General features: G+C 39.6%; 2 protein-coding genes and 1 long non-coding RNA gene across 30 annotated transcripts in view; 2 read left to right on the forward strand and 1 right to left on the reverse strand.

Moving 5' to 3' along the window:
• LOC111252439 (protein tweety-like) overlaps window positions 1–21861 on the forward strand; it is a 53896-nt gene extending 32035 nt beyond the window's left edge. For 3 of the 28 annotated variants that reach the window (XM_086992319.1, XM_086992320.1, XM_086992321.1), the window contains exons 7-13: window positions 324–471; window positions 1001–1097; window positions 2374–2490; window positions 4263–4367; window positions 7020–7086; window positions 13233–13992; window positions 14563–21861. In XM_086992319.1, the coding sequence (XP_086848445.1) occupies window positions 324–471; window positions 1001–1097; window positions 2374–2490; window positions 4263–4367; window positions 7020–7086; window positions 13233–13304 (606 nt within the window). In that variant the 3' untranslated portion in view covers window positions 13305–13992; window positions 14563–21861. Of the gene's footprint in view, window positions 1–323; window positions 472–1000; window positions 1098–2373; window positions 2491–4262; window positions 4368–7019; window positions 7087–8233; window positions 8331–9773; window positions 9821–13232; window positions 14429–14562 lie in introns of those variants that run through there. The other 25 variants (XM_086992313.1, XM_086992314.1, XM_086992317.1 and 22 more) reach the window with 25 other exon arrangements.
• Window positions 2497–4252, forward strand: LOC147754861 (uncharacterized). Its single transcript, XM_086992350.1, has 2 exons — window positions 2497–3042; window positions 3550–4252. The coding sequence occupies exons 1-2, from the start codon at window positions 2567–2569 to the stop codon at window positions 3584–3586; spliced, it is 513 nt and encodes a 170-aa protein (XP_086848476.1). The 5' UTR covers window positions 2497–2566; the 3' UTR covers window positions 3587–4252.
• Window positions 8472–22365, reverse strand: part of LOC147754862 (uncharacterized) — a 37538-nt gene continuing 23644 nt past the window's right edge. Inside the window, exon 2 of the long non-coding RNA XR_015329821.1 lies at window positions 8472–12044. This is a non-coding gene — a long non-coding RNA (uncharacterized LOC147754862). The remainder of the gene's footprint in view (window positions 12045–22365) is intronic.

A 22365-nucleotide genomic window follows, 5' to 3' on the forward strand; every position in this document is an offset into this window, starting at 1 on the left:
CGTTACCTTCAAGTGAAAAGCAATGATCATACGATACAATAGATGGATACTGAAAAAACTTCAAAATATTGGCTTTATTTTAGGTATGGTCATAAACGTTCTGCTGTTCATACAAGCTTTTATATCAATCAGAGCTACAATAATCCTTATAGTATCAAGCCAAAGGCCTGTTATCTTGCAGCATCTTTGATTGATGTAAATTTTGAAAAAAAAATTACGTCTGTATCAACCTACCCCAATAAATCTAAACTGTAGTTTATATATATATATATATATATATATATATATATACATATTTTTCTTTTTTTTGTTATTTTCCATAGGAGGTGCGTGCTCTGTTGCATGCTTTGGAAAAACGCCTGGAGGACACGGAGCGTACTCTAAGCCGTATGGCAACGTTGGTCGAATGTACGACTATTCAGAATGAGTACCTTAACGCCATGGAAGCCATCTGTGTCAGCACCTTCGAAGGTAACAACGATCTGATCATATCGATTACCTTAATTGCATTCAAGTGTTATGTCTGCTTTTTATTATCATTGCATTATTATTCTTATATTGTTATTATGCAGGATAACTAAGAAAAGGGAAGTGCAGGATAACTTAGATGCACTAAATATGTGCTTGAAACAACAAGTTTGAACTTCGCTTCTTTAAAGTAATATGCTTTAATTAAGAAACTGTGTATGTGACATCTATTAGTGGCAGGCATTTTCGAATTATAACCCAATATTCCACGATTTTCTTACCATGTTTGGTCGTCCGTTCATTCATCTGTCAATGGTTATTATTTGTATTGATGCTTCACATAAAAGCAAACTACATGCTCTCATACTGCTGAACGACTCCACGGAATCGACCACAATCGTCTTCCACATAGACGCTTGTCCTCTTTTATTATTCAAAGCTTTGGGTTGAATTCGGCGCGAAGTTCAAATTAATAAGCAATACGTCTCGTCGCCTCTCGTTTCTTGGCGCATCGTCGACCTCTTTTTTGCAGGCACGGTATTCATGCTGGCGTCAGCCGCGGCTTCGGGCCTCCTATTCACGATCCTGATCTGGATCGCCTCTCACACGTGGATTCATATCCGTTCTCGGTGAGCCCTCGATACCTAATCTTGGTTGACTTACTGCTAGTCTTCAATTCAGCCTATCCTTAAAAAGTCATGAAGGCATTTTGAGAAACCAAAGTAAAATCAGATATGAATTTCAGTTAATAATTATTGTAAGTTTATTATTAGCCTATTCCATATTTTATCCTAATAGCTATAATTTACCCATCCGACCGTTAGTTTCCCATAAAAAAAAAATCAAATTTGACTTATTTCTTTAATCAAGTCCTTAACAGTTGTTTACTGAATAAGCTGTCGTTTTCTGTTGATTTTGATCTGCTAAATTGTTTATCCTTATTTCTAAAAGTATTATCATCTAAAGTCTTCGTAAAGTACAAAAATAAAGTAAGAAAATATAAAAGTCTTCGCAAGATTATTAATCTATTCCAACAGTTGCTTTAGCTTTCTATTAATGCAGTCTGCACATGCTACGATAGATTATTGTTCGATTACGTTCATTTTTCTTAATTCGAATTGTGGACACGGTACTATTGTGTGCTTTCTTGCGAAACCCCTTTTGTTCAAAATCCAGTTTTTTTCTTTAAAAGTTGTGCCCTGGCTTTAGGAAATCGCTGCTGCAAAACAGAGACCTATTGAAGTTTCTTTTTACCCCCTCTTTGGCATTTTTTGTGGCTCATAACGTTTGCTCTCCTAATTTCCGTGACGCTTGCTTGAAAATACTACACTTTGCGTTATCATTAGCTACATTGTCTAGACAGGACTCCCTGCATAGTTCGGGTTTGATTCTTTTCACTTTCATTTCCTATAATGAAATATTTTAATTCTTCCTTCACTTCCGGCAGCTAGTACCTTCACTCACCGCCTAGAATCGCATTCTTCGATTTTTTTTTTGAAGCTCGAACATTGCGCTATTTGACCCTGAGGCTGCATATCAAGAAGTCGAAATCTGTAAAACCTCATAGATCTAATTTCTTCTTTTCTGGACCGTACGATCCTCTTCTCGCAAGAGCTTTATTGGTCTCTGAACTCTGCGCTAACAAAGACTTCTAGATATTAAGTTTTTAAATGAAACCGTCATATTCTCGATATGCCTTCTTATACATATAATAAGTTCGTTATCCTTATCAATTTACCCTAGTGCCCTTTCTTAACTATCAACTCCGAGCCAGCAAACTGCTTTCAGACCACAATTCTCAGCCGTGCCCCACTCGTTTTTTTATTCTCCCATTTTTTTTTGCCTGCCTGTGCTAACGGCCGGAGTGTCCCTACTGCTGTGTGCTTGCATCCGTTCATTTCCCAGTCACCCCCGAGCGCGCCCCGACCCCACGGACGACGAAGGTCGACCATTCCTCGCCGGTGCAGGAGGTGAAAATACCCTCTCCCGCATCGGAACATCGAGTGGCACCCTGCGAAACACGTACGCTCCTTATATTGTTGCTACTGTTTGCCATAAATTGGGCTTGTCGCTATCGGCTGCCTCAAACAACAAGTCTATGGCAGGCGGCAACGGCGACGCTGTCGCTGCCGATGGCTACGAATATTATTCACGACACGCCCGCTGTCGTGACAATAATGATCATAAATTAACCAAAAAGGGTGGCGCATTGAAGGGGCTTGCGTCAAAGTCGAACGCACGGCTGGCGTACCTCTACGATGCCAACAACTTCTTTCCGCCTACGCACGTCACGCATGGGCCTTCTCCGCAGCACGCGGGCTCATTTCCACACGTAACACGCGCCGGTTGCGACAGGGGAAACGGCAATCTGCATGAGCCTCTATTGGGAGCCGACTCAGCCGATAACAGGGGCTATCGGTATAATTCGCCCCCTGCACATCCTCCACCGCTGCCGTCAATGATACAGGTTACTGCGGCTAAAACAGCGGGTGGAGTGATGGCTATAAGTTCGGGACGAGAGCCGTCCTACGTCGGCCTCGAACTGGTCCCGACGAGAGATCTGCTGGCAAGCTCGTGAGCATGCGATTTCTTTCTTTGTTTCGCTACATTCGTTTCATATAATCCTCTATTCTGTTTAGTCATTTTAGGTTCCTGTTAACGATTCTTTTCATTTTTTTCCGCCGATCTATTTTTAAAAATAACTATCGGGGTTTGACCTTATAAACTTTTATATTGTATTATTCAGTGATTGAGATACATTTCTTTTTGTTACATATTTTCTATGTGCATTACATAACGCCTATGTACGCCATAGATATAAATGAAATTATACTTCTATATTTAGGTACTATACTTTCTAGTTACTCATGACGTTCCCTATCTACCAGTTTGTTATTGTTCATTTTGCTATTAATTTACTTCTATTGGTTTTATTCTGCCCATAGAGTATAAGCAATATTGATTATAAAAGTTTTAGGTTCTGTTTCAGTATGTGTATTACACAGTTGATACACAAAATGTTCGTTGCTACTGTACATGTGTTACTTTGTTGTCTTTTTTTTTTTTAATTTATTCGTATAGTAACGGACGTAGACAGCAGCTGACGCATGCACATTGATCAAAACTTGACCAATAAATAGATCTATATGAACATATAATGGATGCCAAGCCAATTTCACTCGAATCGACGTGATCAATTTATTCTAAGTAATAAGGAAAAGTTTACACAGAATTTGTTCAAGGGTGGTAATATGGTAAGTTTAAGTTTTTGTATACTTTTTTCTAAAACGTGCGCTGCTTCGCAAATCGGAAGTCGGCACATGTACCAGAACGATATTTACTCCGGTATGGTCTTTTGGACTTCGATGAAATATTCTTAACAAAAACAGCGTAATTTACATATCTGCTATATTATGTATTATGCTCGTCGCCAATATCATTAACGTAACAGTGGTATTTGTATTGATATTATTAATTAAATTATTATTAGGAGCTTGGTCATTTTCGAGATAAGGCAGTGCTTTGCATCTTCGCTGTCCACATGTAGCCATCTATACCCAGATTTCCCAAAAAAGCCGGACAGCTGTAAATCGTGTTTTTTCTAACTCATACAATCCCGTCATAATGCAGTTTTCTCTACCATTGCATTAACACACGATCTCTTATGGCACACTTCGCGCACAACGTCTGTAGCACCTCGTCGTCGATTCCATTTGGATGGTAGTAATCAGTAGAGAGTGAAGTTCTGTTGCTCTGTTATTACTCTATTGTACGCTGACATTACACTTTGCCAGGAGAAGTCCGCGGCCGGACGCCATGCGACAGCACCCCATCAACGGCTTCAGCACGCTGCCTTCACGTGATGAACAATGGCATAGCGATCCTGGACAGTACTACCGGTAAAAGTCCGCGTTCAGCGGCCACTCGGACCCCCCTGGCCGCAGTTCGAATTGCACTAACTAGTTGAAAGTGAACTGTGCTCGAAGTGTGAACCCTATCCCCATCCGCTTGTATCTTCTACCTATATGTGCTGTTTTTTTGGGTCTAACTAACTGGACCCACGACTTCAATTGGCCCGTTACTCTCCCAGTTACTCATCCAAAAAAAGAACTAGAATAACACCACTAAACATAGTGGACGGTGGACGACGATTCTGCAGTTACTAACTGCAAACCCTGATTAATACATGTTTGAAGCCGAACCTTTGTAGCTGAATGACACCACCAAAAATGTATCAGTACTTAGTTACAGATGGTCATGAAAAATACAGGACCTACCTAATTAAGGTGGTGAAGAGTAAGAGAATCGGGTTATCTCGAAAGGAATAAGTCTATTATTGAGCTGTCACAAATTTCAACATCAGAATAATTTTTTTTTGGATATTTTCCTACTTCGTTACACTTTATCTAATAATTTCAATAGACGTTTCATGCAATATCTCTACCGCTTGGACGTCTTCGGTTTGGGCGTCAATCGTCTCCTGGGGCGTCTGTCGTCGTAACAATCTACACATAGTGTACGCAGTAGTCCGAACTGTATGTGTAAATTTTGCGAATTTTACTGTTAGCTTTCTGGTCGCCTGAGAAGAACACATCGGTTAGTCTAACACACAATGGCGTTAAGAACAGCGGTCAGTTTTTTGAATTCGGGTGACTTCATTGCATATGGCTCGTTTTTTCTACACGAGCTGGGTATTGTCGTCTGTGGTTCCGTCGTTTCCTCGTGTAATTGTCTGTTTTTTCGAAAATCCGCTATTAACACCCAACATGATATTTTCCTGTTGGAGAGTTCTGGGTTGAGTCTTGATCATACGAGACAAGTAACAGTCTACTTAATTACTGTCCAACAACTAGCTGACGAATTTCTTAATTATTCGATAGTGCTTGATAATGCTTTATGACCGTGTGTATAAGCTGTGCGGCTTTTGTACTCCGATTGGGACGACTTCGGACGTGTCGATTCAATCTTACCTTCTTCTAGGTGCGGCTGCAAGAAACACGTGACAAAGTGGGTGTGAAGAACATGAATGGAAGAATTAACCCTCAAGCAAGCAAAACGTAAGCGTCCAACAACAACCACTATTAAAACGAGTAAAAAATTCTATATCATACGGCACAAGCACTGGAAAAATCGTTCGTCACTATCGTTGTCGTACAGTGCATTCGCAGTTTCTAATTAGTGCTTGCTTCTCGCGCTCGACTTTTCCCAGAAAAATCCTAGGTCACCAACCCATCACAGCAAAAATATGGAGCCAACGTTCGTGAATCGCCTGTCAAAGTCCAGTTTGGCCATGACTATGCACTTTGCCCTAGTGTCTTGGCACATTTAGATCCATCGTGGGCCGAAGGACACCATTCTAAACTACTAGTCCTAATTCTTGCGTCATTGGCCGACTAGTTTAAACGGACGTATGCCACGAACGCTATACGTCAACGAACACATAGAGCCCTACCACTATTAGGGCAAAGTATCATCGGTCACTATCCTGCATTGATAGTTGTGTTCTATAGCACTGCCGGTGTGAGCACATTTATGCATATTTCGACATGACACTCAGTATACGCATCACCCTGCCAGATAGAGTTTATTTAAACTGCAGTATTCAATGACTTCTATGACTAATTGCAGTCTACCTGTGACGCTTTTACAATTTTTAATCGAATCACAGTAATGTAACGATATGGAAAGCCATAAGCTTCAATCAGTCCTATATTTTTTTAATTTCGACTATTAAACGCATCGGACATAGCATGCGCATGGCCTGAGTAAAATGTTATGTGCTCGCTTGCTACTAATTAATTTATGTACTGTAAATTAATTTACAGATGATTGTACATTTATAAACGGGATTTTTTATTAGAAAAGTGCCAAAAATAAAATAATTTAACAAATAGCTAGCGTGTCGCATACTTTAGACTAAGTCATATTGAAACCATCGGGTGGCGCTCCTTATGTAAAAATGATGACATTTTTATTCGTACGTTTTTAGGCATAGTAAGAAAATTCGAACTCTGCGGGGAACAACTAAGAAGTGAAAATGATTTTGCATTGCAAAGAAATATTGACTAAATGGACTTCAAAATTATCCGATATATACCAAAATTGATCAACACTGTACATACAAATTGGGCATAATTTGCTCTTAATATCTCCCAAAAAATGCCTACCTGTATCAACTGTGAAACCTCCTTTAGCAATTTATGGATCAGTTTTTTTGGCTTTTGTGGGGCGTGATCTCAGTCGGTGCCCGGTTATGGCAGCCGAAATTATCTAGCAAAACATTGAATATGATTTCAAAATTAAGCCTTCACGAATCGACATCATAAAACGTCAAATATCGAGTCCATACATAACATCACCAACATCAGATGCTTGGCCACTATCCTATGATTTTGCAATGCAGGGGGCGCTAGTATCAGATTAGATCTCCTAGTGGAAGCGTCCCTTCGATCGCGAATCTTGCAGTGGTATGACATTGTAATCAATTATGGTCGATAATTTTATCTCTTTACTAACGAAAGCGTTTAATTTGGCGTCGCCACTTATTTCAGAAGTAGTCGAACAAACGGCAGAGAGGATCAGGCTTTTCTCCATGCCAGGTACACGCCTCCACCCGCGGTAAGTTAATTTTGAGCTCTCTGGGATCGCCTTGCTTTAGGTAGACAACATTAAATGATTATAAATAATAAATTACAAAAACTATTTACTTTAACATATTTAGGTAATTTTTCCTTAATCAGACAGAGAATAGAGGCTTAATATCTTTATGCATTTATTATTTTCAAAGTTACCAAATTATTTTAAGACTCCATGTATATTTGTAGGCTTGTTTGCTGATCATGCTCTAAAAATTGGTCCAAAGACAGTGCGCTTTTATTGTGCGGTTCTTGTAGTTACCATGGCTCAATTTAGATGTAGTTTTTCCGAAATGTTAGGGTTGGAAAATTCTGAAAAAAGCTATTCTTAACAACTAAACAACTTATTAGAACTTACATTTTAGCGCCCTTGCGCTAACTGTAGCGGTTGTAAAAGTTAGTTCCACTTACTCCAGCCGTACCAAAGACATTACATTTATTCCGTTTTCCGCATCCCTGTTAAGTAGATGCCATTATCCGGTATATTTATAATTTCTATCAAACAATTTCCTAAAACTCCATATCAGAATAGTATGGCAGTGCTATGACTGCGTAAACGAGGAAAAAGACATTTTAATGGCTACCGTAATAATCATGATGCAGGTAACCCAGTTTGGAAGAAAAAACTTTCTCCACTTGGACCTTGTTGCGACTGATGAATAAGGTGCGGTAATTCTCCGCGATATTCTTCTTTTCTTAGTGGTCCTAATTTACCTATTGTTTGAATTGGATTTTGGTTTCCCTTACACGTAACGCGTCGATCTTGCTTGTCCTGTACATTGGACCAGTTGAACATATCTGTTTGCCATTATCGGTTTATGCAGCCTCGTCTAGTAGCGATTCATAGCCAGTCGTACGAGTTTTTAGCTAGATCCGTATTGTCGTTCTACCGCTTATATGATTTTAAGAATGATTTTTTCCCCTTGACTATATTTGTCACAGTGCAGAAATGGTTAGAGGCGCACAATGGTTGAACTCTCCATACTAGGCATATAATTAGTACTGTTATCACTCGATATTCGATTTATTCATATTTTTGTTGAACTCGACATCTTGTGCTCGTTTATCTAGCACCTTATAGCAGCTTATATAACTAAAAATTTTCCCCTGTACGTTTCTCTGTATTTCAGTCATAGTGAATCGCTAGTGTTAGAGTACTGATGTGCTATCTATGATAACTCTACTGGTATTCTTTGGCAATAAATAAATAACCGAATTTTAGTTGTACTTTCTTAGTAGATTTTTGATCAAAGCTTGATGCTACTGTGTAAGGCTGTGTTTCTAATAGCAACTAGTACTATTAATGTGGTATTCATCATAACTGCTCACTAATGTACAATAAAGTAGCTCCATACAGAGCTATTTTTTCTGCATGCTATATTTTGCGCTAAGGAAATTACTAGCACATCGGGACAATATATGGAGTGGCAACTGAACGTTACCTTAGCAATTTGCTTGCCATCCAATCACTACACGTTCGAAATACATAAAAGAACAAGGATTGATTTGTCAATCAACTGTTATCATCCGTTCAACAATATGACCGCCATGAAAAAAGTTTTTGCAAAATTATCCCAAAAAGCATACTGTTCTCGTCAAGCGTATTATATAGTAAATATCGGTTTATTGTTTATTCGATCCTGACCCGAAACTTCCGACTGTTGAACTGGTTCAATGTCTTTTGTTAGTTTTCTTACTTCTTTCCTGGCCTATCATATCTGAAAAGAAACGGTTCAATCATGTTTCCTATATGTAATTGAGAATGTTTACTAATCGTCGTTACGAGCCGAAACCCACTATCACTGCCTCGCCATTGTTACAACTCTCGCTAGCGCCAATTCTTACCTAAGCAAATACTCAGCGTTGCTCACTGACCTCGCGTTGTTGAAATTTTGTTCCGACAATGACCGAAAAGTTTCATATATATATATATTGATTTATTTAAACGCGCGTGTATTGATTAGCGAATCACGACATTTCTTTTTTGTATTCTCTCGCTCTGGTTTTCGTTCACTCACGCGCGCACACACACATAAAAGCTTTGTATCTCCTTTTCAATATACAAAGCGAAACGATTTCTCGGTTTGCCGGCCCATTCCTATTACCGCATTAACTAACGCATAATAGTAAGCAGATTTAGATTTTTATATTTATTTCCTACTTCTACGTGTCCACTGCACGTATGCGGATGCAATTTATAGCTTGCTTTTATGCAAATATATGGTGCTGACTAGAAAACAAAGCCGCAATAATAACACTATTGTTGTCGTAGTCCGTAATATTTATCCAAACCAATTCTTTGAAAGGAGAACAGATATATTTCCGTTTGATTGCTTTCGCCTCCATCAGCATTTAACCAAATTCGCAATGCTCAACAGTACTGTTATATATAATTTACTTACACAAAATGTAATATTTACCACGTACTGTATTTGATTAATAAGCGTGCTACGATCATTAATCAAGCAAATATGAATAACATATTATTAGAGAATTAATAATAAATGTTCATCTGGCTTGACCGATCCTCTGCCCTCCATCTGTTTCCTACTCTACTTCGTCTGCTACTGCCTCTATTCTGCTGTTCTCCAACAACAACAACAACAACAACAACAACAACAACACCATCCACCCGAACTCGTTCCGTTGTTGTGCCACCGGTCGCAACAGCTCTACATGTGAAGGGAGAGAGGGAGAATGGCGCTCCGGCTCAGAACGTACGTGACGACGTCAAAGTTTACTGTGGAAGTGTGAAAATTGTCGTAAGCTCAATTCTGCCCGGCTGAATTTGGATCGCGCGAGCGCGCAACTTTTTAAACCGTTAAGGCGCTTGATCGTTTCGAAGGGCTGATGTGTTTGCCTCGCACCCAATCAAATCACTGCTAGCGCCCCTTGCCCGGGTTTCATTGTGCGCCTTCTGATCAGCCCGTTTTTATGAAAAGTAAACAAATAAATAAACGGTCAGGGACAGTTGCTTTGCTTCATACAGTATCCTCGCGACCCTGCCTAGATATTCAGATATCCGCTAAATAAAACTGGTTGTATTTTGGTCGCCTCACAAACGTGGTTAGGCGACGTTTTTGAAGGCTGCTTGGCGTCTGTGCCCATTCTCCTTGTGCATTTTGTTGTGAGGGCTAGGTCAAAATCGTGGCGGTCCTTCTGGTGACAAGTTAAGTTCTCGCCCTCTGCTCTCCTTTCTCTCTGTGGCCTATTAGTGCTTCCTTGTGTGTCTTACTCTGCGTGCAACTTATTATGCGTCACAATGACGACGAGATATTAATTAGCCTTGTTGTACATACTGCTATCGAGAACCCACAAAGATATCCAGTTCCGATCTCAGTTGAATGTTGAAGCCTGTGTAGTTACTACCGCCTTTGCTGCTTCTTGTTAAACTAATTCGCGCATTAAGAACTGTCGTCGCAGTGTTCAGTAATCTTCATTTTAGTAAATCTTTGATTCGGTTTAAGGGACAATGCCCTTTTCCACATTCATGCATGAAACAATAAAGCTGTTTCTCGCATCTCTAGTAATGGCGAGTCCTTAGTAGAAAGCCAGTCGCGACCTCATTAAAGCGTCTACTATACACTGAGCTAGTTTACTAATCGATATTCGATAGTTTCGTATCTTTGAACTTACCACTTAGCACCATTCCATCATAGTACTGTATTTTCTATGATAGACTAGTTCAAAGTGTTTTAGAATGAGTTCAATTGAGTGGCTTTTGCCGTTGCTGGTTAGCTTCATGAATTTGCCCTGTGCTTCACCTTAGCCACTTCAGAAGAAACTATTGACCAAAGACTTCATCAGTACTCAACATATTCGTTTGTGTCTGACAGCTTATTTATCACTAACTATTGTTTAGCACTCAGAGCGTAAGATGACGTGTACGCTTCATTAATTCAAAAAAGGAGCACAATTACGCATAAATCGACGTTAATTTAGGTCGAATCCTTCTAACGATCTCCCCTCTGTTTCTTTTATTTTTATCTTTTCTTCCTTATTTCTATGAATTTCATAATAATTTCTCCATTCAAGTGCACCCTACCCCCTGGATGTCGTCCACGGCATGGCACAATGAACTATTATGATGCTTACCAATGTACTACAATACGATGTATCTGTGGGCTAAACATTACCGTATTCTACATCCGAAAGTAGTTATCAGACCAGACCATCAAATGTGACGTTTGAACTGTTATAGGACATCCTAGATTTCTGGGCCAGAAGCCCAAGTAGATGCAATCCTAAAGGGATTCATACGTTTCGAAGGAGATACGATTATATCTGCATAAGACTTCAGAGTTCATATCTTGGTAAACCTCTGTGTGAGCTTAAAAAACGTTGCAATCAGCGACAATATAAACCGATAATTTTATTGTAGTAATTGAAGCGAAAGTGAATACGTAAAGTACCAGCCGGATCCAACTGCGAACATGCTCACTGGCAATTCTGTATAATCGACCACACTTCTAAAAGAACCTACGCCCATAACTTAAATTCAGTATTTACTATTCCCTTATCTGATATATCGACGTTAGCTGGTCATATTTAGATGTTTATCCGTTTCTCTAAATTGGCTCTTTATAAAATCTAAATAAACCAAATACCTACCTGGTCAGTAGTTTATTAAACTAATCAATGATCAATTGTCGACCAATCAATAGCTAATGGTCTGTTCAATGACTCGCTGTTCCAGCCTAGCGTCACCTGTGTACGTTCGATGCCTGGATTTTTTGCCGTGCCGCCTCTCTCATGATGCAGACGATCAGATCGAATGTTGCTTGTTAACTGCAACACGGCCAACGAGGCAGACTTTAAAACGCGACTGCGATTCCTGCCACTTGAGACAATCCCTAGTCGCGTTGAAGTTACAGGCACGAAGTTGTTCCTTCCTTAGGCCCACCTTGTTCCATTGTCGATCTCGACCTGCACAGCCACTGGCTGAAAGAGGCAGTTCAATACTTCCACTTAGAATTTCATCGTATTTGTTAACTGAGAGAAGAATGAGTCATATGATCCTATTCAGCTTTAGTGTCATCGAAATATCTTTGTTTCTCAACTAGAACACCAGACACACCTTACATATTCTGAGCATGATTCCCAGCAAGGCATTCATTATTTACTGTCATCGTTGATGTTTCAAGTGAATGTTTCCTGCATAATGACTCAATTATTGTTTTTGTTTATAGTAATTTGACTTTAATAGACGAAGTGTACATGTATATTTATCAACATACATAACTATATGTTCCTGTCTAGATCTATGAAGAAATTCATTTAGATTTGAGCTTATATTCCGCATGCAATGCGCTAATCCTGATCAGTCTTGTTGACTGAGAAATGTTTGTAGAAGATTTAAACGTCGACTAACCTTGAAATGTCAACTGTTTTTTTTGCAAGATCAAGTCTGCACAAGGCACCAAATGTGGCCGTACTTGTTTTCCTTTTAAAGTAGTTACAACAGCTGCCGTAAGCTATGCTTAGGAGAATCCGATCTCCTTAGACAAAAAGTCTCTTGCTTGCACCCATGGGCTACGAAAATCCAACAATTTTGTAGAACGTGCAGCATGCCCTAACTACTTAGAAAAATACTAAGAACAATTTCGTGTAGGCAATTCGAGCAGGATACTGCCTGTATCCTTTATGCAATCTAATTTATTATAGTCCACAAAAAATACCTAGGTTACTATTAGGGCAGCCTATTCCAAATAATGCATACTTGTTTATGCCCAATCATAATCTAGTGTTCGATCATTGCGGTCAGATAACGCTGATTATATATAATCAATGTTTATATATAAACACTGGGAAGAGCTCTCTAAACTAATACAATTATTGGGAGCGTATCACTGACACGTCTTTCTCTCTCTTGATGCCTTCAATTACTATAAAATAATTAAAGAAAGTCTAGGCCTTATTCTTTATTTTGTAATGTATATGTTCTGTCTTGTACAGTTCTAAGCGAATGTTGTTGTCGTGACAAAAGCAAATTGCATGCCCAGTTCAATTCTTGTTTTACCAATATTGCCGCAATATTACTTCATTTAATTTTCTATTTATATTTTTGATTCGTTGTTTGTTTTTTGTTTTTGTGATGACCGTATCTTTATTTGTTGCTTTTGTCTCCAGTACGATCACCTCGCTGCGTCGTCGCGTCCCTACCAGCAGAAGCTGCCTTCCGCCCCGACAATGTATTCCTAAACTGAAAGCGAAAAGGAAAAATCGAAGAGAAACATAAACAAAAAAAAAATAGAGGCAATCGACTATTAACGACAGCGGCCTGGCGCAGTATCTAGACATCTGTATTTTGTGGATTAACGAGCTAACAAAGTCATGGCTGATAGAGCATGGATGGAATAATGCATTGACCCAAAGTTTAAACGCAAGAGCAACATAGCCGTCAAATGCATGACAATATGTGGAGTACTCCTTGTGCGATTGATATGGCCATATATATATAACACAATTTTCTTGCGCTGCTTATAGTTAGAAAAAATTACGTCCGGTGTCGTTTCTGTTTCTCGACATAAACTTTGCTTAAATACGAGCAGCCTCATTTGTCATACGTATGCTTATCGCAACATAGAAAAAGTTCAGTGTGCATTTGTTTGACAGAAAAGGAAAGAGTATTAGCCTTGTACATTCTACAAAGAAAACGGTGATTACGCGGACGTTGATGATCAGTGTATAGTCAGGTCGTAAGCAGGCCGGTCGATTTGATCGCAAAGGTGTAGTCTAAACCGAACTTTTATGTGAGCACAAAAGATACGGAGTATCTGGTAGCATGACATTGCTGTTCATCTTGCAATCGACCCATCTGATCACCCTCTCGTATTCCATCGCCTGATCAAACCTCTGCAACCTGCGAACATTTCCTTCCGACTAAGGAGTAAGTGGATGCTGGAGAAAAAGTCGGGTAAACCGCAAGCAAAAATAATAGAACAAAATAATCGGAGTGAGAGAAAACGCTCTACATTTTAGGTACGGATTAAGTATCCACTCAGCATCGTACTGCATATGCCCATAGATGTTGCCAAATCCTATTTTTATTCCCTGGGCAGTAAGAATCCTCACCCATTATAAGGAGCGATCAGTTAGGTGCTTAACCCAGTTAACGAGTTGAGACATGCCGCTTGGAGATCGACTGATTATTCTACCCGGCCTGATCAATCGTGGTACGATCATTGAACAAAGATGTTATTAACAGTTGGTTGATGTTAATAGCTGGTGCTCATGTGTTTCTTGCTACAAACTGCGCTTTGGCCAGTGTTACTAGCCTGTTTTTGATTAGAAAAAAGAAATAAAAACTTTAAAAGACGAACTCACATTCATTGTTTTCTCGATTGGTGTATTATATTTTTTCTGAATTCTGCAAAGAAAAATTGGGAACAAAATAAGCTATTTACGAATGGACAGTAACAGAATGTCGTCATTTCCATTTTTGTTTGCCCAATTTCAGCGGCATCATGTCAACACCTCGGATGGCGACCTCACCTGCGCTACTAAATTCTAAAAACAGAGCGAAAGGGAATAGTAGTGTGCATACTCTGAACGAAACAGTTAACGATGATTATGTGCTTTTGAAGAACATAGAATTCGAGTGGTAATAATAGCATACACATATATCGTAACGGAGCTAATCGCACAGTCCCGTGATCTCAGGAACAACAGTGAAACAGAATTCATTTTCTGTCACCGTGAGGATATTCGCAGGCCTACGCAGAATTATGGTGAGCAAGTCAGAACCTCTGTGTTGTCCTGGGCGTCGCCCGGAGGATATTAAACAAAAACACAATAACCAACCATAAACGATATGGAAAGGCAGCACAAACAACGTCGTGATGAACGGTGCAGGCCGAGCGCCCCTCTTCAATATAATTTCCACGCCGCTATCTATCTGTATGATGATAATTGAAACCATCCTAACGACACAACCTGCATCGCTGTGTGTGTATATGGAAGGAATATCTGATCTCATCTTTTACCGGCCTGGAAGCGGATGGAGGATTCTCATTATACAAATACCTACACGGCTCAGAAGGTAGCAAGCACACAGCAATAGCATAGATTGAAGCATGAGAAAAAAATCACAGTTATTAGTTAATACCCGATTCCGTGTATAAATGAACGCGATAGCGCGACTATTAAATAAATGCAAATGGAAATGTCGACAATAGTCCTGACATTGGATCGTCTGACGCATATTATGCGTGGGAGAAATCTCCATGTAAAACACTCTGACAAACAAAAACCGAATGTTATCATTATCATGATTGTCGCAATTGTAGAGCGCGGAACATTCAACGGAAGACTCTCGAATGAGATGAGCGCCGCAGATCTGGCATAGAAGGAAGCAAAAGAAAACGGTTACGAGAATGAGTAAATAATAAAACGAAGAAAACCCGCAACGGCATATGTAGTAATGCTCGTTACCGTAATTCTATGTCGAAGTACACATGACCGAAGATCTGTCTGCAATGTAAAGGCATAATGCACGAGAATGACATTATCTACTGCACTTTACATCGGTCTTGCTGGTTTATGAAACCCTAAGTGAAGACTGTCACGTTTTAAAACTCGCTCGTTATTACCTATCGGTGAATGCTAGGGTTACAATTAAGATTTGGATAAGTATTCCGTCTGAACCTTTGTTAGATCCAAGTTTCCAAGACCACTCATAATACAGCTTAACAATGCGGCTTGCCCCATTACGAAATGACGCAAGAAATAATTCAATTCTTGTTTATTTGTGTTTTTCCTTTGAAAAAGAAGATGGAAATCAAGTATGCCTTATCGCAAGTGTTGCCTGAGCGAAGGACGTACTTCAGACGATTAGACAACCTGTAGTAAATTGGCAGAAGAAAAGTTTGACCAGAATGCAGCGGAAAGAAGCTAGAGGTAAACGACTGAGCAACGATCGTAACGGCGAATTCGGATGCACCTTGCTAGGGCGATGAAAAGTGCCGATATCTCCCGCAGCTGCTTTCGCTGGGGGAAATAGTCAAGAACTTGCTGCGATGTGGAAATGCTGCATCGACCCGGTTGATCGATCTTTGAAATATGCTTAATTAACGAGGGGAGGGGAGGGAATGGGACGAGGCCCGGCTGAATAGTATGCAAAAGAAAGACGTAGAGAATGCCAAGGGGAATATATAACGCAACCGACTCAATTATTTCGAACAACCGACGGATTAATAAGTGAGATCGGATTGACTTTATTCAGTTCTTCTATACAGTACACGAATCTACTTAGTAACTGCAACATAATAGAATGAAACACAGGTTGAGCACTCTATTTTATTTGCCAGCAGAAGGCCAATCAAAACGAGGTTGAGCCGCACACTCGGGTGTCATCTGCTAGAAACATGTAGTACTAGCAGCAGCAGCAGTCTACGGCTGAGTTTTTCTCAGACGTTTTTTAAAACTTCTAAGACCAACGTATTCCTGTTTCGTATCCCCTCCACGCACCGATCGTCAGGTGCCAGTCACTGCAATCACCGGAAATACAGGAACGAACAACGCAGAAGTAAACCACTAATGTAGAAAGAGAAATAGGTGAGATGACAGTAACCGTAGGCGTCATATCGATAATGATGAAGACGATCCCGTGCTTCTATATATTGTACCGCGCAATTCTTACATAAATATATTACTCATTGAACTGTGTTAATATGATTAATTTCAGTTGACCGATGATTGATTAGGGATGCGGGAAATTTCTATTTTATACAATAGGGATAATATTAATAAAGAGCGAATATTATTATTTGTTATTGCAAAAATCAGACAGTAAAGTAAAAGCGAGAGAAAGGATGGCATGGATCAACCGTAAACCAGTATTATATTGCAGTATAATAATGATTATCGATTATTAGTATTATTATCGTTATTGCCATTATATGAAGAGCACATGAACGAAAATCAGAATAGTAGAAGAAATTATTAATTAAATTAAAACCGAGAGAGAAAAAGAGAAAGGTTTATAATGGCTATCGCTACCGCTGATAATAATAGTAATAACAGTACTGATGATGGAAACAGAGACCGAGGATTCAGATGATGGCGATGCTAACAAATGCTGCTGATGATGATGAGAAAACGAGAGACAGAAAGAGAATAAAGGTAATGACCGAAAAAATCAAGAATGACAAAATAATAACCGAATTAAATCAAGAAGCGAAAGAGGGACATGAATGCCTCGGGGTGGTGCGACACATATTGCGCACAACAATGCTCAATTCTCTGTAAAATAGAAAGAAGGTGTTACGGTAATAAACAAAAGCAAAAGGCGAAAGATAAAAAACTAAGCAGAAAGTAATTATGACGACGGCGATAACCGTAGTGGTAATAACGATGTGTACGGAAAAATGGGGCCGATAAAAAGTAGAATATCGAAGTGGGCCGGACAGGCAAAGCAGACCGAAGCGTGAGTAGCAGCGAGGAGGTCGCCCAGTAGAAACATCTGCTGGAGTTGCAGAAACGGAAGACGAAACGAAAAAATAGCATGCAGAGGGCAGACGGGATAAATGAACAGAAGTCGTGACAGATCCACGGGGCCAAATTCAGAAGAACAAAAATGGTATCGAATGCAACAGCGGCTCATCAACAGCGACACATTTCTTCGACGGCCATAACCGAGCTTTCACGACGGCCAACGTAATCACCACCTCCACAAAAACCCAACAAACATTGTCCCATTCGGTCATTTTCTTCATCGTTTACATCTCGCATACCCTCATACTTTGATTCTCGTTCTTCGACATATGCACTACGGACACCTCACATTTTCATACCATTAGTATCATACACATATATATTGTATTCGAGTTGTATTTCAATCGAGGACTGGTATCAACATTAACGAATGAACAAACGTTACTCTACACACATTTACAGAAAATGCTCACGAACGTAACAGATCAGATGTGGTACGATGCATTGAACAAACGTTTCGTCGAAACATAGACAAACGCGACGTAACCTATGATGGGAATAAGACGTTATACACTTCTTTTGCATAAAATGTACTTTATATGCCAACACTGTGTCTGTCTGATTGAGACAGCGAACAAGGTGAAAAATGGAAAATGTGGTCTTCTTGATTATACAGAGCTAACTTTTGTATTACTGGCGAGTCTAAACACTGGCGATTTTTACTGATAATCGGCGTTAAACCATCAGATACTGTGTAGCCCATATAGTATAACCTGCATAGCCTAATTCAGTGGCATCAATCAGAAAAAAAGGAACACGCTTCTAAGTCTAGAACCGAAATGACAACACAGGCAAATCGAAGTGATAAGCAGTACGTTAACAATATCTAAACGGACCTGCTGACAACTATGATGATCATCGAGCTTGTTCATTTAGTCAGAAGTTTAGCGACAAACCTAGTAATGACCCATGTAACCCACTTGTGAGTGGAGCGATAGGCCTCACTGCAATATATTCTTTTTCGTAGATTGCATATGTAGATTACAATTACTAACAAATGAGTGTTATAATAGACGTCTTCGCGTCGTGTTTAAAAAGCACACATAGATCACCCATAGAGGTAGGTACGTATAAGTAGCAAACGAGACAGATCTACCAAAATCACTGAAAACCATAAAAGCAAATGAGCGATAACATTTAGGCCTAATATGAACGAAAAACCAGGGGTGTCCCTGATAACGACATTGAACAAACTGGATTCAGCTCGAGGAAAGCACGAGCGTGGATATCATTGCAGATTTTCAAATATCACAAAATTAATACTTTCCCATGAATAAATAATAGCAGAAAGTCATTCGGCGATTAATATGACTGGAATAGGTCAAGCTCAAACGCGTGCTTAGTTGAAAGCAAGAACTATTATACTTTAGTCGAGCGATGAACAGATAGTAAACCTACGACAGGTAGGGAAATTGAATTAAATAAAAAAAAGGCATTGCAATCAATAAAATAGATGAGACATTTCCGACAAGCAAATTGACATTAGAGAATACAAGGGTTTGAATGTCGAAAAATGAAAAGACGCTTCGTTGCATCAGCATTCAAAGTGAGTAAAACCCGCGAGATCCACGGGATGAGGAACCCCTATCTACATAAACTATCTATACATGTATACATTGTGGCAGAGCCCTCCCACAATGCGAAATAAGCACCTTATTCGAGAAGGAATGAACACAAACTGAGAACTTTTCAATCCCATCGTTGAATCATTTGCCGATAAACCCGCGATTGCTTAATAGAACTCGCTAAACACACTGGATAACGAAATAAATTTATACAGACGGAAAAACGTAAATCGAACACGTGAGTTAAGGACACAGGGCCACATGGATCGATTGATACGGCATTTATATTAATCGCCCTTTTATTAGAATGTTATGAAACACATGACAGAATACTATGACTATGATTCGCATGTTTCACATAATTATTTGAGGTTAGCTGGGCATCAGCAACAGCTGACTAGACCACGAGTAACATCCGATCGCCCACGCCCTTACCTATTGACCAACTACTGGACCCGCCGTGAACTAGGAATAACGAAGTAAATGCTGGATAACTTAATCGGATATCAGAAGAGAGCTGGAAACGACAAAAGCTATTAAAATTGGTTAGGTTAAAGCCAGATAGTAAAATCACGACTACCCCACCGCAAAATCGATAGGCATGACTTGGTTTTTAAGAAGGACCATTCTTTCTTCAGGCACAGATAGAACTATATAATCTAGTTCTGATTACACATACCAGACGAATATATGCATCCACTATGTTGACAAGCTTTTAGCGGACGATGTGGCGCGTGGGGACCAAACCGGCACGCGCTACCATCGCTTGTTCTTGAACTACGCTACTACGGTACTGCAGTCGACCATACATCTTGTCTATTGGTCGTAATGCACTTCAGTGGATTGCGTTCGGCGTTATGATGCCTACGAGCTATGTAAGCCAATCAATTTCTAGCTCGTTCACACATACTGCCGATTGATTTTTCCGACTATTGGGTCTATGCCATACACATTGTCCACCTAGGCATAACCGAAGCAACTAGTCGCATATTACTAACTAGTATAACCACAAGCAATACGGTAATCTTTCTCTTTGATTTAGGAAAAAAAGTAAGGATGAAAGACAAAACCTCAAGCCCAGCTAAAGGCCGATAACTCAAGATCTAGCCGTAAGTTCCGTAGGTTTTTCAATAGACGCAAGCTATATATAATCTTTCCCTTGGCTGAGTTGTCTTCAATTCGGAGATTACGCATGTTGACTAATGCGATCGGCTTGTCTGTGCTTGTTTCCTCGACAGTGCCCCGTACAACACAAGAAACACTCACTTAGGGACCTTAAACGGTTGAACCTTTGTTCCAGAACGCTCTTTATGATAGTCAAAGCCTTTCTAATGATGTACGTGCCACAATACAATATATTACAACATATATAACACACTTGACATATGCACACTCTTCACTTCAAAGGCATACAAACAACAAAAAAGCTACTGCCAAATTTTGTTATGATGATTCATATAATTCTACTACATTATAACTCCAACCATTATAGTATCAGTGTTATATGATTATTATCGATAACGTAGGCGACTGATTGACTGATTGAATGCAACTATTGAAAATACCAATAGAAAATCACAGATTCCATCTTAACGATGGCGCCGGAGGAATAATCATAACGATTCCTCCTAGAATGACTGATAGGAAAGATTAACAGTAGACTGAAAGAACGTACACTGCGAATCATGCTTATGATGGTTCCACAATGGATGACAACATTATAGAAGAAATACCTGAATGATGATAAAACAACCAAAAACAAGACAAATTGTACTGAGGATGATAATGTACCAATGTCTTCGATTACGGAAAAAGGGAGCCTGTTCCGTGCCTGCTCCACTCAGCTCTCCACGTCCGTCCTATGCCTCCGACTACGGCACGTAGCGGCAGATCACTCTCGATTCGGGTTCAGTGAGCGGTTCGTGGGCGAACGTGCCGCGTCGCAAGGGTTTCAAAGTTGATCGGGTAGTAGGCACTTTAACATGTCCTTAGATGGGGTCTACACCAGTGTGCATACGGCTAGGAGTATTGTAGAGAAGATATTCGATGTCCAAATGCTTGACAAAATCATAAACGAAAATGGACTGGGAGAGAGAGTGAGCTCGAAATTTTCAGGCCATGACGCCGTAAAAAAGCGCCGGTAAGCCCCTGAAAGGCCGGCCTGTGGTGGCCTTTAGAAATACATTATCGAACTCTTCATGACTGTTCTCATCACGCTCTGCGCTGCAATGGAGCAACGCTATTGAAAGTACTCAATGGTTAAACACCACTGAAGCTCCTCTCAGGGTGCCCTTGTACCACAAACCGCCATACAATTATTACTATTATTACATAGAAGCGTCAAAGCGATGATACGAATATCGGTGTTAATAAAAGCGGAATAACAGATGACACAAATGAACAGTATTTCAATACACAACAGCAATAACGAGCTAACGACGTCGCGTCAATGAAGGAAGATCAATTGAATTGTCCAACAATATTCAACAAATAATGGAGTGAAGACAAAATGATTATATATATATAAAAAGGACGAGAGAGAAAAATAACATTGAGAGGCAAACACTAACGGACACAGCGAATGCCAGGTGGAAACTGAGAGGGAAACGACAATGGAAAACATCTAAATGAATTGTATAAATTATTGTATTTGTGATATATTGTAAATAAACGCAACGACAGTAACGAATACAAAAGCAGTATTGGAACTTATTTCGGCAACCGAAGTTTGCAATATTATTGTTTACTTAATACTTCTAGTAATCAATCAGACCGCAGAAACACAACAAATCTAAAAGTACACCTAAAATATAAACTTTCTTAAAATTTTAGAAAGAACATTTTCCGCTTTATTTGTTACAAGAAGAAATGAAGATGTGCAGCTTCTTATAGGTTTAGGTTTTAAATTTTTATTTAGATGAAAAAGCGGTAATAGTTACACTATGAACTAACCTACGAATAGTGTTCGTACAGTTTACTTTGTAAGCATCACCATTTTTGCAATTCAGAAAATACATAGTGGGGGCGGTACACGGGCAAAGGTTCATTTAACACGACTGTTGAGAACGATCAGTATTAGGCAGAGAGAAGTGAGATTTGTGTATTCGTTAAAGACGCCTATATTTAGTGGTTTGGAAACACAACAATATTTCATTAATTTTCTAGAAAATATCCCCGGGTTAGATAGGCTAGACGTAAGGCTA

This window comes from Varroa destructor, unplaced genomic scaffold (assembly GCF_002443255.2).
Source record: "Varroa destructor unplaced genomic scaffold, Vdes_3.0 BEIS01000006.1, whole genome shotgun sequence".
NCBI classification, from domain to species: Eukaryota; Metazoa; Arthropoda; class Arachnida; order Mesostigmata; family Varroidae; genus Varroa; species Varroa destructor.